General features: G+C 44.7%; 3 protein-coding genes across 35 annotated transcripts in view; 1 reads left to right on the forward strand and 2 right to left on the reverse strand.

Moving 5' to 3' along the window:
• Positions 1–2,642, reverse strand: part of DLG2 (discs large MAGUK scaffold protein 2) — a 986,702-nt gene extending 984,060 nt beyond the window's left edge. For 8 of the 16 annotated variants that reach the window (XM_086882228.1, XM_086882225.1, XM_086882221.1 and 5 more), the window contains exons 1-2: positions 2,503–2,642; positions 739–1,812 (exon numbers count right to left, since the gene is read on the reverse strand). In XM_086882228.1, coding sequence (XP_086738354.1) covers positions 739–757 — 19 coding nt within the window. In that variant the 5' untranslated portion in view covers positions 758–1,812; positions 2,503–2,642. Of the gene's footprint in view, positions 1–738; positions 2,086–2,502 lie in introns of those variants that run through there. The other 8 variants (XM_086882232.1, XM_086882224.1, XM_086882220.1 and 5 more) reach the window with 5 other exon arrangements.
• On the forward strand, positions 2,615–8,272 carry LOC111925164 (transmembrane protein 126A-like). 16 transcript variants are annotated; one of them, XM_086882262.1, is made up of 6 exons: positions 2,615–2,703; positions 3,118–3,284; positions 4,606–4,730; positions 6,523–6,716; positions 7,342–7,456; positions 8,014–8,272. In XM_086882262.1, the coding sequence occupies exons 3-6, from the start codon at positions 4,615–4,617 to the stop codon at positions 8,216–8,218; spliced, it is 630 nt and encodes a 209-aa protein (XP_086738388.1). In that variant the 5' UTR covers positions 2,615–2,703; positions 3,118–3,284; positions 4,606–4,614; the 3' UTR covers positions 8,219–8,272. The 16 variants fall into 16 exon arrangements, with proteins under 16 accessions (XP_086738388.1, XP_086738396.1, XP_086738394.1 ...); XM_086882270.1 differs by having other exon boundaries at positions 2,659–2,728; positions 3,123–3,284; XM_086882268.1 differs by lacking the exon at positions 2,615–2,703 and adding an exon at positions 2,716–2,736 and having other exon boundaries at positions 3,123–3,284.
• Positions 7,339–16,476, reverse strand: CREBZF (CREB/ATF bZIP transcription factor). Of its 3 annotated transcripts, none has more exons than XR_015284872.1 (4): positions 15,386–16,476; positions 14,742–14,819; positions 13,315–13,385; positions 7,339–9,826 (listed from the first exon to the last, which is right to left on the reverse strand). XR_015284872.1 is itself a non-coding variant. In XM_086882255.1 (3 exons), the coding sequence occupies exons 1-2, from the start codon at positions 16,394–16,396 to the stop codon at positions 14,771–14,773; spliced, it is 978 nt and encodes a 325-aa protein (XP_086738381.1). In that variant the 5' UTR covers positions 16,397–16,476; the 3' UTR covers positions 12,357–13,385; positions 14,742–14,770. The 3 variants fall into 3 exon arrangements, 1 of the variants encoding a protein (XP_086738381.1); XR_015284871.1 differs by having other exon boundaries at positions 9,716–9,826; positions 15,468–16,476; XM_086882255.1 differs by lacking the exon at positions 7,339–9,826 and having other exon boundaries at positions 12,357–13,385; positions 15,468–16,476.
• Positions 16,477–17,155: the final 679 nt, after the last annotated feature.

The raw sequence follows: 17,155 nt of genomic DNA on the forward strand, positions 1-17,155 counted from the left end.
GTGTCTAATTTGCAAGAAACCAGAAATAACCTATGGTCTGCGAGTGTTTAAGAGTAAGAATTTTCCTTCATATACTTCCCAGCTGTTGTTTGAACACTGGAAGCCACATTTTCCAAAGCTGCAAACACAAACTTGAGGTGAGAAGAGGCCAAATGTAAGGCTGTTTGTCTTTTCTTAAATGCTGCCATACTACAGCCTTAAAGACATAGTTTTATATTGTACTAAAGCATGGAAATTCAAGCTAATTAAAATCATATTTGAAAAAAACCAAACATTCAAATCACCTTCAAAACACAGCTCTCATAACTTGTTTTTAAAATTAGCATTGATACTTTGTTATTTATTTATGTTGCTACTGACAGGTGATGTTTATCGCCAAACATATCACAAATGGATAACAGATTAAACTATGGTTTTAAAATTTATTAGTGTTTGTAAGAGAGGCTTCTCACAAAATTAAATGTCATACTTTTCTCTTGGTTGTTCAAAATCTCAGATGGGTGATCTTTACAAAAAAAAAAATTTGAGGCCAAATTTGACATAAATCTTAAAGGATAGCATAAAATTACTTTTAAAAATTATTATTGTAAGTGCACAGATTTTTCTCTCATTTTCAATGCAAAAGAAAAACTATTTCCATTCCCCGTTAAAGCATTTTTAATTTGAAATTGCTAAGCACTAGAAATCAACAATCTAACAATGAAGACACAATATGAGATATGAAGCTTCATAGCCCACCTTTCTTCTTGACTGGCATTCTTCTTCCTACTTCTGAATCTGGTTGCAAGCACTTATTTACAGGTACTAACGAAGTACTACTGGAACACTCTGCAAGGTCAGGAACTGACTATCTATTGCAGAACACTTTTACAGTTCAGTAAGGAAATGCAGCTTCAATCTTCATTTCTATGAATACTTGCTGTTCCCTTGGATTGGACTTCCGATGCTCTCCACAAATAAGAAAAAAAAAAGGGGGGGGAAAAGAAGCTTTTTGATTCTTTCTTTAAGAGATGCTTTCAATTTCTTTAAAATATATTTGACTCTATAAAAATACAAGAGCAAACGTTCCTTGGCAATATAAAACCTTATTAAACTCCTCTTCTGGCAGAAAAGTTTGAAAATTAAAAGATTTTATGCAATACAATTAAGGCACAGTCCATCTCTAGGCAGCTGTCTCAATACTCCACCTGTACATGCTCAAAAACATATTATTTGCAGGACAAAAACGCCCAAGTAATCCAAATAAGGAGGAAGACAAAAACAATCCAAAGTGCCTCTTTAAGCTCTTTCACTTCTTGAATTAATTTTGCTAGCTATGTATTAGGTGACTACACAGCAGACTGAAAAGATCCCTTTTTCCTCACCAGACAACAGCCTTCAAATATCACCCTCTTACCCAACAGAAGTCACTGGGCACTTTCATTTTTATTATCTGCAAGCCACCCAGCCTTACGGTCTTTAATGTCCCTCTGATCCTCCCATGTATTAAAAGAGAGGATTGAAAACGAGGAAAGCAATCCCTTGACCTGGAATTATTAAAGTGACAGTGCTGCCCACTGGGCACTTGGGCAAAGCAGATTGCTTTGTACTGGAGTCATTTACTTCATGCCATTCCTTCCCTTGCACAGCAGCAGCCACCTCGTGAAAGAGGAATAAGGAGAGTTAGGAGAAGAGCTTCACAAAAGGTTCATTTTCAGAGATAATGAAGTATTAATGAAATAAAAAGCAAGCCATGAGATCAGTCCGGAGTTTCCCACTCAAAAGCGCAGCTGGTTGGCTTCAGTATCAGCCTCTCTCTCTCTCCCCCTTTTTCTGGAAAAACAAAAAGAGAAACAGAAACGGGATAGATTTTCCTCATCTACTTCGTTAAGGAAAAGTCTGAGAAAGGCGGACAAGCTCCGAACGCTTCCCTTCGCCGCGAGAACGAGGAGCTGCGATGCACATGACAGGGCTTTGCTGTGCATCGTCTTCTCTGGGAGACGGGCACTGTTTGTCAAGGGGGCGGCTCTGCTTTGCTCTCTGATGTTCACAGTCGGGATCTGTTCGTCCCCGCATCCCGCGGGCAGGGACTCAGCGCCTGTCCCCACTCGTCCCCTCCCCACTCCACCCTCCCCCCGTTCTCTCCAACCCAAAGGGGTCTGCCTGCGGCTTTCTGAGGCGAAACAAGACACAGAGGGCTGGCTGGCTGGCTGAGGGGCTGGGATGGAGTGCAAGTGAACTGGCGGAACCAGACTGGGTTTAAGGACGAGGACAATTCCCCCCCGGGCTGCTAAGGGACAAGCGAGAGGCAGGAGCTGAGGGGATGAGGGAGGGGTTGGAGGTGGGGCGAAGCGAGACGCAGCCGGGGCGAGGGGCGCTCGAAAGGGGCGGGACGGAGAGGAAGCACAAAGGAGCCGGTGGCGAGGGAAGAGGGCAGCGGGCGGGAGGGCAGCGGGCGTTGCGGGGGCTGAGGGGGCAGGCGGGGAAGGGACACGGGCTGAGGGGAAGGGGTCAGCGGGTTACCCCGAGGACTGGGCCTCCCCGCACCGAAGGGGGAGTCCCCGCGTCCCGGCCGCCGGTGCAGGGTCCGCGCTCAGCCCCGCCGCCATCGAGGAGCCGCCGCCGCCATCCGCCGCCCCGGCAACCAGCGCCGGGCCCCGCCCGCCGGCCCGCAGCCAATCGGCGGCCGCCATGCTGGGCCGGCGGCCAACGGCCCAATCACAGGTGGCTTCTGAGGGCCCTGGGTCATGTGAGCAGGCAAGATGGCGGCGCCCGCGGGGAGGGCGCGAGGTGGGAGGTGCCATGTTGTAGGCGGCGGGAGCGGCTCGGTGAGGGCGGCGGGGTTGTCTCCGCCCGTACGGCTCAAGGTCGGAGCCTGAGCCCGGCGGGGAAGCCGGAAGGGTCAGCGGTGTGCGGAGGCAGTGACTGGTAGCGGCGGGGTTTGCAGGTCGGGGTCGAGCCGCAATTTCCTGGCTTGAGGGTTCTGACCTGAGCCGGGCCCCGGGGCTCTGGGAGGCCTCCCTCTACCTCCAGCGGCGCGCAAGGCTCAGGGGGAGACGTGTGCACAAGTCGTGTGCAAGGCTCAGGGAGAGGAGCGTGATTACAGCTCCCTGATGTGCTGTCTGTGGTGTCCCAAAGCACAGGTTTGGGGACCCTCCTCAGGCGGCCCGAAGCGATCCCGGTGAGATCCTGCTCGCTTGTTCTGCTTTCTCCGTTCCTGCATCCTGACAAGCCCGAACACAAGCAGGCTCAGACCCATAGGTAGGGCTTAGGACACAGCCTTCACGTTATAAAAGCAACTTAAGGTAAGTAAGATTGGCAAAGTAAGTCTGGGAGAATTTCCTCTGCAGTAAAACATGTAGGAAAAGAAGCACTTGAATCACTAAACTCTAAGTGTAATCAAGAGCTGTTCTAAAGGGTTGGCCTCAAGTGGCCACCAAAATGCTCTTATCACTTTTTGCCCCCCTCAACAAGATGGGGAAGGCACGAATAAAAGCTCAGGGGTTGTGGTAAGGACTGGGAGTTCAGTCACCAATTACCATTACAGTCAAAACAGTAAGCTTTGGGGAAATTGAATATTTCGTCAGTCAAATCAGAATAGGGTAATGAGAAATAATGCCAATCTTTAAAACACCTTCCTTCCACTGCTCCCTTCGTTCCTGATTTTCTCTGTCCTCCCTCTTAGAGGTGCAGGGAGACAGGGAATGAAGGTTGTAGACAGTTCATCATGTGTTGTCTCTATCACTTCTTCCTCCTTGCACTTTTCCTTTTCCAGTGTGTGGTCCTTTCCACAGGGGTCAGTCCTTCAGTAGCCATGTGGGTCCCCCACAGGCTCACATGTCCTTTCCTAGTGTAGTCCTGCCAGCAAAACCTGCCTGTGGTTTCCTTTCACAGGTCCTGCCAGCAACACCCTCTAGCTTGGGCTCCTCCCCATATGTGGCCACATATCCTGCTGGGAGCCTGCTCCAGCACATGCTTCCCACTGGGTCACAGCCTCCTTTGGGCATCCACCTGCTCCAGCATAGGATCCTCTAGGGGCTGCAGGTGGATCTCTGCTCCACCCTGCACCTCCATGAGCTGCAGGGGCTGCACCAGGGGCTGCAGGGGAATCTCTGCTCTGGTGCCTGGAGCACCCCCTGCCCTCCTTCTGCACTGACCTTGGGTCTGCAGGGCTGTTCCTCTCGTGTATTCTCACTCCTCTTGTCCAGCTACTGTTGTGCAGCAGTTTTTATACTTTCTTAACTTTACCCCACTGGAGTGGTTTGGCTTAGACTTGGCCAGCAGCAGGTCTGTCTTGGAGCTGGCTGGAACAGACTATGTCGGACATGGGGGAAGCTCCTGGTATATCAGAAGCCACACTTGCATCCCCCCTGCTACCAAAACCTTGCCACACAAACCACTGCAACTGTATGCTTTCTGATTTATGCCTACAAAGTAAGGATTTATTTGGTTGGGGGTTTTTCTTACAGTTCTATTGACAGTGAAGTCAGTTTAAACCTGGAGCATTGCCACGCAAAATAGGAAATGCATTTGTGATTCATAGTGGCAGAGTCTAAATGTTTATCTGATTCATACTGGAGCTATGTAACTTTGATTGCATTTGTTTATTTTTTCCTTATGATCCAGGACTTCAAGATGACAGGAAGAGAGTTTCTTGAACTAGATTCTCCACAGCAAAGATTAATTTTGGAAAGATTTAAGCGGATGGAAATCATACAAAAGATGTTCAATGAGCTTCCTAAAGCAGACCAGTAAGTGCTGGTAAAATAAATGAAGATAAGTGCATCAAACATTTCAAGTCCTGGAGGCTTTTATTTTTCCTTATTCTTATATTACAAATTTTCTTGCAGTTACAAAATTAGTTAATTGTGAAGATGCTTGCTATTGTCCAGAACAGAAAACTTGTTTAATGTTTTTACAATATGGTTATTTCAGTGTTGGCTCTGGTCCTGCTCAGCAGGTTTCTGGCATGTGCTCCCCAGTGCCTAGGGTTCTGGGATGGCTGATCAGCCCTGACTGGCTGAGTGTGCTCACAGTCCTGTGCTAGAGCTAAGATTTTCTAGGAAACTGAAATGTGATTCTGCTGGAGTCATCTTGTGTCCAGCAGGGCTGGCCTGGGGCCAGAACTGATTGTGCATCAACCTGCTGGTTTCTGCATTTCATTCTGCACCACTCATGGTTTCAGGAAGGCGAGACTAAGGTATCCAGGTGGTGGTGGAGGAGTCAGCTGGAGTCCTGCAGGCTCACCAGCAGGGTTCTGTGCAGCACAAAGCCAGCTGAATGCCTTCTGGGCCTCACGAATGACCTTTTGGTTTGTGATACTGCAGGTCACTGCAAAACCTGAGCCGGTTCTGTTAGGAGCCATTTGCATGGGTGTATCAGCTTGGATAAATTTTTTAGAAACAAGAGTAATCAGAAGCTTGCTTATTTTATTTATATTTTTTTAATAGGACTAAATTGCTGGCTAAAAAAACTGCAGGTATTAACACAGGGCCTCCCCACAAAAGTGAGAAAGGCTGCAACTTTGTGTAGGATCTGCTGCCCTCACATTTAGCCTCCAAAACTCCTCTTTCCCCAGGATAGCAGGGGAGGCAGATACTCAGTAGTGATGTGGTAATGTCTGGATAGAAACTCAGGACTTATGGATTGCTGGGCCTTGGAAAGGAGTAGCTGCCAGTCCCTGGCAGGACTTAAAGCTTGTATCCAGAGGGGAGCTCACTAACGTCGGGAAAGGAAGAGCAAGCACACTGCACTCAAACTGAGTTCCCGTTTACCCAGACACTTGTTTTTAACACTTGGGAGCTCAAACAAAAAAAAAAACACAAATCCAACTCTTCCATCGTCCTTTTCTTTTCTTTTGTGCAGTATAACAGTTCTGTACGTTGCTAAGTGGATTTTGCTGGTCCTGGGTAAATTAATTTGCTCTAGTTTGGATACTTAAATGTCCCACTAAAATTTTAATCTCAGTCCTCTGTATTTATTGACAAGCTTGCCTGTGTTTCACTGCCTGTGATTGTAAAGGTGAAATCTGAATTTTTAAATCAAGCAATTGTTGATGTCCTTGATGTCTGACATTATAAGATTAGCAAGTACATCGCCAAAATCTTTTACATATGATTTTTTTTAGTGCTTAATATTACCTGAAACATTAAAATGTAGAATTTTAAGTAGATTGACTTGACTTTTTAAAATTATTTTATTGTATATATATATATTTACTCATTTCTTTACAGACATTATCCTTAGAAACATGCTTATTAGGAGTGCTTTAATGAAGCTTCCATTAACTCTAATAATGGGGGGGGAAAAAAATTGTAGCAACAGCTTCTCAACCTGCTGCTTCACTCTTGAAGTGTGTGTAAACTCAGGCATACAACAAAGGATGCTGCACTGGCTGCTTTGGAAAGTAGTTACTCCATTTTGCTCCAGTGAGAGATTTACATCTCTTACCCCTTGTTGCAGGATTTTCAGAAGAGAACTGTAGTGTTGACTAAACTAATTTTACAGTTCTCAGTTGCTAAAACTATTTTCCTTCTTTCACAGGAACCTTTGTAATCATGGAAAATACTTCCTAGCAGCAAATTCAAGCTTATGTGGCTTAGCAGCAAATAATTTCTTCAGGAGCATCCTACATGTCAGAAAGGCTTCCTTGGTGTCTGCTCTGCCAATGGCTGTTATTCCATTTCTTTCAACAGCAGCAGTTTATGAAGTTTTTGTGCATAACCCTTTATTTTCAGGTAAAAATCTCTTTATTCTTTTTTTTTTTTTTTGAAAGGGCTTTGCTTTCTGTACACAATGTAACACTAGAAGAGCTTTTTCTTCCTGCAGAACAGTGCTATTAAACTATTGTGGTCTTAAAAAACCTTCAGTTTGTAAAGCAGAGTTTGAAAAACAGAATGCATCGGACAGCAGTGAGTTGTCAAAGTGGAGTGGAAAAGGAGATACATATGTTTATATATTTCTGAAAAAATTATTTTACACATTACTTATTTTCAGCATTTTTCACTCAAAGTCATGTAAAAGTGACTACAACAAAGAAGTTCAATTTGCCCCCATCTGTACAATTTCATTTGAATGTCAACTTTCAAATGATAAATTTCTCTTGGCTTGGAGTGGGAGTGATTGTTTCTGGTTTTTGTCTTTTTTTGGGGAGGGGGGACTGTTGTTGTTGTTTTGGTTTGGGATTTTTTGTTTGTTTTTTTTTTTTTCTAAAAGAAGAGTCCTCCTTTAAATTTTTTTGCATACCTGTACAGCTTGGAAGTTTCTGTCAAGAGCCTATTTTCAGGTTCTTGCACGCAGCTTATAAATTGATGTGGTGGAGCCTGTGTGGATACTGGCAGTGAAATATTGTTTGCCACGCAGGTCAGCTGAACTGTGAGGTCTGTGCTGTGATCAGAGGAGGATTAGTAGGTGCTGTTGTGGGTGGTTTCTATCCCATTTTCCTGGCTATCCCCTTGAACGCAAGCCTTGCAGCCAGGTATGTCTTTCTTGCAGTGTATTGATTGAAATGTATTTATGGGTTAAATGTTCAGTTCTTAGTGTAAATTCTGTAAATATTTAATCTGTGCACACTTGTCTCCTTGTAGACATTTAGGATGTGGAAGGATATTTACATTAAGACCATCTAATTACAAAGGGAAGTCTGTAAGAGCTACACCAAAGTGAAATAAGATCTGCAAAGTGATCTATTGGGAAGCCCTTGTGTTTAGCAGGAACCTTCCAAGTGTCCCAGGGTGTGCCTGGGTGCGTGCAGTGGTGGCTGCCATCCTGACCCTGGGCAGTGCCCAGCAGCCAAGGTCCTGACAAGTGTCATTCTTTGTAGTTCAGAGCACAGCAAGGGCAGGGTGAGGCTTGGTGAGACCCAGGGTGTGGCCAGGATGTTTCAAAGCATTTATGCAGAGAGCTCAGTATCACCAGGTCAATTTAATTTAGGAGAAGGAAGAGAAAATTACTATCTACGTAAGTGTTTATGTTAAATCTTGACACTTGAATGGAAAAAAAAAGTAAGTTTCTTCCACTGTTTCTGTTGTTTAGGTATATGTCAACTCCCTTGCCAGGGAAAGAAAATATATTACGCTACTGGCTCACAACTGCTCGGCCTGTCTTTAGAAAGATGAGTCTGGCTATACTGGTACAGGCTGTGACTGGATTATATCTTGCCACTAAAGAGCACGGAATATATATCAAAATGCTGCTGCAGATGAACACTAGCAGGGATCCTGAAGAGCTACCTGAGTGAAGTAAAGCAACTTTTCAATTGCCTTGGATAAGTAACCATAATAAACAAGAAAAAGAGGTGTTGCTGTGTCTTTTTAATATAAAAACGAAGTCTCTGCACTGGCATTTTTTAAGTTTTGAACTTAAATGCAGGTTAAACTTTTCATTATGCCCATATTTAGTGTATACACCTGAATAACAGACAGGTGTGTTTCCTTGAAAATGGGAGGCAAGAAGGCATTTATAGTGCCTGCTTAATGTTTGGTTCTAAGGTGATGCTACAACTTTTAGAAGCTGTAAAAAATAAGTATTCTTGAAAAAAGAGGGATTTTCCTTCTTAATGCAAACCATAGATATTTATTGAAAAAAAAATCAAGGCAAGGTTTTACTACAGATTCCTCAAAATCTGAGTATTTTTCTCCCTTTTCTCCGTTTTGCTAGCACAAAACTCATCACAAGATTACCCCTTTTACAGTGTTAGATGGGTCACAGTGTAGAGAACACTTTTATCACAGAGCAATCAGGAATGATAGTCGTGTCAGGCTTCCCAACATATCAAAAAAACCAGCCTTTGGCCTTGTAACCTTTTTGCCTTGAAACCAAGTCTTTTCCTGAAGGATAGGGCTGTGTCAAGAGACCTTTGAGGACCAATGCCCTTACTGACATATTTCAGCTATGTCTAAGCTCAGTGGTGCAGAGTACTGCATTTATCAGTCAGGTGTGTCTTCACATTGGTGGCTGTATATTCTAGACCAATATAAATTGCAGCTCTCCTACTGCATGAGGTGTATTCTGCAGTCTGAGAGCTAAGTTGGGAATGGTTCTCTCAAACTGATGTATGGTCTTAACCCCTCTAAGGTGGGGGTTGGCCTCTTCTCCCAGGCAACAAGTGCCAGGACAAGAGGAAATGGCCTCAAATGGTGCTAGGGCAGTTTCAGGTTGGACATCAGAAATTTCTTTACAGAAAGGTTTGTTAAGCATGGGAATGGACTGCCCAGGAGGTGGCAGGAGTCACCATCCCTGGAGGTGTTCAAGAAACCACTGGATGTGGCACTTGGTGCTATGATCTAGTTGAGGAGGTGGTGATAACTCAAAGGTTGGACTCGATGACCTGGGGATCTTTTCCAAACCTAAGTGATTCTGTAACTGAAACACTGCAGTTACTGGTCAACAGTCACTTCAGTAAAATTCTACCATCCCCTGAGATGCATGTGGAAATATTTATTAATGAGAAGTAGGAATTCAGCATTGAGACCTTTAATTGAAAGGGGTTAAAATTTATGCTGTAATGCTGATAAAAAATATATGGAAGCTGTTTCATCATCTTTATTTACCTTAAAAATGGGTCATCACAGCAGGACCATGACACATTCATTCTCTATAAGCAGGTGCAGCAGCCTGATTTGTACAGGGAAGCAGCAATACAGACTCCCTGTTGTTGTTAGAGATAATTTAGTTTTCATTGATTCAAAGTGTCGCTGTGTCATGTGGTGTTTCCATCCTGCACCCAGACAGCTTGGCCTTACCTTAATCACCCCGACTGGAGATTCTCATGGAGCAAGTATTTTACATGACAGTGAACTGTCATATCTCCGGAAGCCATCAGACTTTAACCAACAGAACCACTTACCTGTGATAATAAAAACATAAAATAAAGGTGTTATTGTGCAATAGTATCTTGAAGAATGACAATGATTGGCTCAGTGATTATTGCAAGCATTAAAATAGTTAAAATACTATAAGCAGATTAATGGGTGAGACTCAAAAAGATCTCCCCTTCCATGTACTACTTTCATTTTGGTATAAATTGAAGTGATAATTATCCTGGCACCAAAATGCATGTTCTGATGTTTAGTGGCCTGACCCGGACAAACCACATCTTTTTAGATACTCATTTCTTAATGTGAAAGATGAAGATTGTATATTAAAAAAAAAGTTACACTCCTCAACATTTTGAGTAAGTTACAAAGACCAATAGTTGTTTCCAGCATCACTGATGAACACTCAAATTGCAAGCATGTACTTTACATGTTCAGCACTAGTCACATCAAAGGTCAGCTGAACACTCCTGAGACTAGAAAGGTGGTGTGTTTGTGAACAAGTAAACTTTTCAATTACACCCTCTGTACTTCTCTTTAAACTATTGAGGGGAAGAAGTGTTCTCAGAAGTTAATCAGTAAAGTCTGAAGTTGCTTCAGAATTCCACAGGACAGCATGGTGCTGTCCCAGTTCTGGCAGCATGTGTGTGGAGGAGTGCCTAGTCAGGAATCTGGGAACGCTCCTTCCATTCCCTGTTTCATACTCAGGATATGACCTACCTCCTACAATTCCCAAGAGCCAGTCCTTAGCCTCTGACAACTGTAATAAACTCCCCACAAACACGGAGTGAGAACAGGTGTTATTGGATCCTTCCTTCCACCACTGTAGTAGAAACAGGCTACATATCCCAGAGACAGGACTTCAGGCTACTCCAAGTCTGAACTACAGCCAAAAGAATGCCAAGAATAGCTACAGATAAGAGCCAACAGAATTTCTAAAAAGGCATCACTTTTATCTTCTAGATGCACCATTCTGTCTCAATATTCTACAGCTCCTGCAAATGACACCCTCATCCTCCCGGTACACGTGCAAGTCCTGCCCTTGGCATCCTCCCGATAATGAGCACAAGCAGAATTATTTCTCCACATCTGCATATCCCACTTAAACTGTGTGGGAAAATGTAGAATCAGCAGCTGGTAACGAGCAATTTTTGCAGAGGGTGTTCTTTAAACAGAGTCCATTTGAATGGCTCCCATACCAAACATATCCTGCAGATATATTACAGTGTAACTAATAGTAAATATAGCCCTATCATCAGAATAGTGCTGATTACAGCAGAAAACTTCCTTAACTACAAACTCTAGAAAGCATAGCATTTTAAAAATCAGTAAATGTACAAGAACCCTTTGTATTTTGCCAAAGATCCCTGTGTTTCACAGGGAAAACTGATAACAATTTTGACCAATGACATAAGAAGTCTGATTATTTGGAACTACCAAGAAATGCCAAGTGTTGGAACATGGTTCACTGCATTTCCTTTGGTATCATCTCTCCAGACAGCAACAGATTACAGAAGAACCAATTTGTTTTTAATGCCCAAATGCTTCAGATCTCTTCAGAGGAAACAGAAGTTAATTTAGAACACTACCAAGAGTCAACACCAAAATCAAACTCCAAAGAACTAAACGAGAACTGAGCATGAAATTGTTCCATATTTAAACACTAAACAGTCTTCAAGTGACTCTGTTGGGGAAAAAAAAAAACAAACTAACAGGTAAATGCAGGTAGCATAGCTGTGCAGCTGAACACTGGCAGCACTTGGTTCTGTGGTACAAACAATTTACCAAACATGTTTCAGTGCTGAAAAGGGCATTTCCTACAACGAGAGGCCAAAAAGGCCGAGCATGCCAGGATGCTTTTACATTTTTATGCAGTATTTTTTGTGAAATGCTCCTTTTTATCATGCTGCAGACCTCTTTCACTAGAAAGTGAAATGCTAGAAAGCCAGTGCACTATTTCAGACTGTCCTCTACAAAAATAAAGCATTTAAGATGAGCAGATATCTGAACATACAGTACATGGCTCACTCCAGAGCATTGAAAATGTTCTGTCCTTTCAGCACTGTCAAACATTTTGTTTTTAACACTCACACCAGTGTTTAGTGTGGAATATAGCAATTTGATCAAAGATTGTGATTCAACAGCCTGTATGGTCTGAATGAAATTTCAGAGCCTAAAAATAAAACAGAAGGGAGGAAGATGCCAATAGACCACAGAAGGGTCTATGTAAGTATTTTATTCCTCCATGGTACACTGATCAAACATATCCATATCAATAAAAAATTAGGAACAACTATGAAATACAAGAAGTGCTGATTCTCAGAAGTACAGCTCTATCTGCAGTTCAAGGAATAACAGCTTTGTGTTGTCCTTACCACAAAATTACCTTTAAAAACAGAAGAGCGAGAACATTTCTCCTGCATACCCTGACCCATTTTATCTTGTTTTCCAGTTGATGACCCAGAGATAGCAGCATTTTCCCCTTTCTGTTTTACCACTTTGTTTAATGAACCAAGTCATCCATGAAAAGAAAAAGATGAAAAAACATTTGAGCCCATAAACTGAAAGATCAACAAGTCTGATTTTATTATGGTATTGTATTCTTATCTGAATGGCACATAATTACAAAGAAACATTTACAATATATTTTCAAGTATTAAGTTACGTCATTTCAAGGCTTTCAATTCAAAAAGCTACATTAATAATACACCATACAGATAGTACAGTTGGTTAGAGTTTCAAATAACTTCCTCCCTTCTATTTGGTTTAAATATGATTCAGTAGGCACTAGAAATGCCTGCAGCCACTGACTTTCTTGGGACTTGACCTTGTTCTTGTACCACAATACATCATTTTGCATGTCAGAAAATCAGCTGCTCTCAGACACAGCCACAGGTTGTGTCATGACAGAGCATTGTGCAGGTTCACAGCAGAGGCCAGAAGAACTGTCCCTGACCCTGCCATTCAGCAGTGATGCAACAAGAAAGAATGCATATTTAAATTAACTTAAAAAACACTCCTACACTGAAGTAACCGTAAAAATGCCACTGGAACATCCCATGCTTGCTACATTAGTGTTTCTCTCTTCCTCAAGCACAATAAACTGCAAAATAAAGCACGTTCATGAAGTCTGAGCTAGGCAGGTTGAATCTAAATTATTTCCATTTTGCATATCAGTCAGTGCAGGTCCTGGTGGTTAATTCTGACTCCTGTGCACTGGTATAACCCAGCAGTTACAGCAGTTACCCAAGTTACGACTGAAATTTTGAACAGCCCTGTTGATGCCACCACAGAAGTGTAAGGTCACACATATCCCACTAAGTCTCTTTCATGCTGGCAATATACCCTGAACAGATGGAATTCTGCATACAGTGGAGTAAAACCTGTTTGATAGAATACTGTCTTTTAAGAAAAAAACATCTTGAATGACAGTAAATAATCCCAGCATTCAACTTTTTTTTTTTTTTAACCAAAGACAGCAAAAGCCCTGTTACCTCTTTATTCTCATTTCTTATACTACCTTTTAAAATAAAGCAGGAAATGTGGCCAGCAGCTGGTCCCGTCTCTTCTGCCCCAACACAGCTGAATCCACTTTAGCATAAAGAAAAACAAGGATGCTAAATACACATATACTTTATCACACAGTGATGTTTCACAAAGAAAAATCAAACTCCTTTGCTACTGATGAAAACATGACAGGGTCTAGCACCAATAAAGCAAGTGACTGGGAGCAAATGCTTTCACCTACTTAGCCTTAAACACATAATTTAAGGCTTTAAGAAACAAGACTTCAGAAACACTAAATAGCATCATTTTTTAAAAGAAATTAATAAATGAAGCTGTTTTAGAAAAGCATTCTTTGTGAAACCTCACTTTACATATTATCATTTTCACAATCCTTCTTCCCCCAACTGACATACATTTAAACAACCTAAACATTATAATACAACTGAAAAAAGAACCCACTCATCTTTTGTGATAGGGAGAAACACTGACTAGTACAAGAAAACACACACTATTTGTTTGCCAAACTATTTTTCCTCCTATCTCAGGAGCAATTATGGAGCATTTTCATATCATTAGCCTCAAGATACATATTTGCTCATCTCCAAACTGTGCTTAATTATATTGGGTCATAGATTTCTGGATACTGTAAGAGGCTAAATCAAGAATTCTACAGTAGAGTTAAGCACGTGCATATACATGCAGTATTTTTAAAATTTAAAGCGACTCTGAAGTAACATAGGATTTTCAGTGTGCATGGGCACAGAGATTTATTTATGGGAAGGTAAAGTAATGAGTTACTTCGATGCACTGATTCTTCAAACCTAATTATCCTTAGAGGTCCATGCAAGAGTGACTCCTCTATGTGAGGATTCCTCTGTAGAGATTTAACCAGTGCTCAGGTTGTTTCATCAGGTCAAACTCTGCGTCATGAATTAGAGCAAGCTAGAGAAGAGCTTTTGAAAAGTACCGTGCATCCCTAACACAAGACAGCATTTTAAACCAACAGGTCACACATTCCTTTTCTTTTTTTCACTCAAAAAGCATTTACTTAGACTTTTGAGACAGTCCCCTGTAATAAAAGGCTATAAATGTCACATCCCCCCATCAGCATATTTTCCTTTTTCAGCTCATCAGATACGTGGTTTAACAGGAAATTTCTATTTCAAATGGTGCAAGCATTTCTTTAAAATTCGAAATGTAGCTCCTGTATTGGCTACTATTGTAGCCAATGTATTTGTTTCTAAAACGGAAAGAGGAAAACAGCTAATGAAAATGATGCGATTGTAACCTTTACTATTAGTTGTCATCCACAGCTAGAAACATTTTGGCAGAGTAGGCCAAGGACCAGAGACATAATTTTCTGAACCAGTCATTACAAGAGACTGGGATAAGCAAAGCAAGCTGTCTGATACCACATTATGGGAATATATTGATCCTTACCAGGTTGCGAGGTGGAAAACGACTGTTCTTTAACCCCTACACAACGGAGCCTGGCAGGGCAACCACCTAAAAGAGAAACTGTCAGAGAGGTTTTAATAGTAATGTATAACTGAGATGCAGTACAATTTTATATGCATGCTTTCTTTTGCCGATCATTACTATTTTCTTAAGTCTGTCCAGTGACGATGTCATAATGGAGTTTTTGTTTGGTTTTCTAAGCAAGCATTTTCGGCTCCTCAGGATAAGCAGGCTAGACATTATCTGACTCAAGACCGGGTAGTCAGCATTATCTTTACTGCGAAGTGGAGCCGAGCACACCTTCATGCATCAAGTCGGCATGATCTTTTCACCCAAGTGCTGCGAACGGGCTCTGGCGGCACCACGCGCGTGTCAGTCTGCACGACCACTGTCGCACTGCTGCACACAGCTCTGCGCGACTCCCATCGCCAAACAGGCTCACACCACTACCGTCCACACGCCAGATTTACAGGACCTTAAACCAAGGCCACCGTCTGGCTCCCAACGTGCCGTTCGAGAGATTTTTTTTTGTTACCCTGCGCACTTAAGTAAGCGCCAGGCTCCCCTCCTTTGCATCTCCCCCAATACCACCCCATCACCACTGCATGGATTCTTTTCCTCCGCACCATCGCCTGCTTCCTCCGCCGCGACGCGAGGCCCTTACGGGTGAGAACCCCACGAGTACTTGCAGCAGGTACTTGACCCTACATTTTGAAGGAGGCCGCTGCCCGCCGAGCACAGATGGAGCAGAACTCCACCGACACCTGATCCCGGTCCACGTGCAGGCAGATCCCGCCGGGGGCCGCCCACTCCTCCTCCGTCTCAGTCACCGCCGCCGCCTCCTCCAGGCCGCGGGGCCGGGAGCTGGGCAAAGCGTAGTCGTGGTCGCTGCTCTCGCCGGCGGGCTGGAGGTGCTGGTGCTGGCGGCGGGGGCTGCCCGTGTCCCTGAAGAGGCTGGTGCTGAGCTGCAGCCCGCCGGCCCGGGTGCCGGCCAGGCGGCTCAGGAGCTGCCCCAGGGCGCTCTGGTTCGCCAACACAGCCCGCAGGTAGCTGCTCTCCCTCTCCAGCTCTCGCAGGCGGCGGCTCAGGCCGCGGTTGCGGTCCCGCAGCTGCCGGTTCTCGGCAGCCAGGCCCTGCAGGCGGCTCTCCAGCCCCAGCACGTACTGCTTCTTCTTCAGCCGGTTCAACCGCGCCGCCGCCGCCGCCTTCAGCCGACTCCCGGCCCCGCCGCTCCTCCGCCCGGGCGCCGCCGGCCGCGGGCCCTGGCCCGGCGCGGGCAGCGGCTCCGGGTCCCCACAGAAGCAGCCGCTCAGCTCCGCATCCAGGTCCCAGTCCGGCCGGGCCGCCTCCAGCAGGTCTCCCAGCTCCAGTCCCGGGAACCAGTCCTCTTGCTCCCACACCTCCAGCGGGCCGCCGGGTGCCTCGACCTCCTTCTCCTGTCGCCGAGGCTCCGGGGCGCCCGGGGGCTCCCGCCGCGGCGGCGGCTGCGGTTTGGGCCGCGCGGGGCCCGGGTCCCCTTCCCCACCGCCATCCCGCCCTCTCGGGGCCTGCCCCGCTCCGGCCAGCGGCCAGACGGCGCCCGAGGGGCTGGCCCCGCCGGCCGAGGCCGCCAGCAGCTGCGTGAGGCTGTGGCGCATGGCGGGAGAAGCGCCCGGCGGCACCGGACGGAACCCGAGGGCGGCGGGCGGCGCGACGCTGCGGCCCGGCGCTCCCGCCGCGGGGCCTGTCGGGAAACGGCGGGGGGTGGGGAGGGGGTATGGCAGCGCCTGGCGACTGCGCCCGCGCGCGGGAAAGCCGCGTGAGGGAATGGCGAGGGGGAGGTGTTGGCAAATGTGGAATATGTAAAAATTTTCTTGAGACGGGATGTTGTTTAACGTTTGATGTTTGTACTTTCAAGCCTAATCAACGTGAAGGGAGATCCGTGAAACAGAGAGCCAACCAGTTCTAAGGGATCTCCAGGTGTTAGAAGGACAAATTGTCACTAAAATTACCTTCTTAAGATTTAGGGCTCAACATGTTTCAATGACCTCAGACCTAGGGGGAGGTTAACAAAGCTTGGGAAGAAGGATGTACCGCTGATAGTGGACACAAAGAATGCAGGATTTACAGGCCTCAAGGACATTTAGCAGAACTCCCACGATAAGGAATAAATTAATAAACCCAACTTGACAACTGCACTAAATCAGCTCCCACTGGGTAAAACAATTTCAACACGGGAAGATCCCAACCACTAACTTACGGACCACCGACCCCAAAAAAAGAAAAAGATTGAGCATGCAAAGTAATTAGCAGAGAGAATCATCAACTGATAGAATACTAATTAATACGAGAACTAGGTAACTTGTAGCTTGTAACACCAATTCCCTTATTTACTACGTATTAAAATAAATACTACT

This window comes from Cyanistes caeruleus, chromosome 3 (genome assembly GCF_971803275.1).
Source record: "Cyanistes caeruleus chromosome 3, bCyaCae1.hap1.1, whole genome shotgun sequence".
Classification (NCBI taxonomy): Eukaryota; Metazoa; Chordata; class Aves; order Passeriformes; family Paridae; genus Cyanistes; species Cyanistes caeruleus.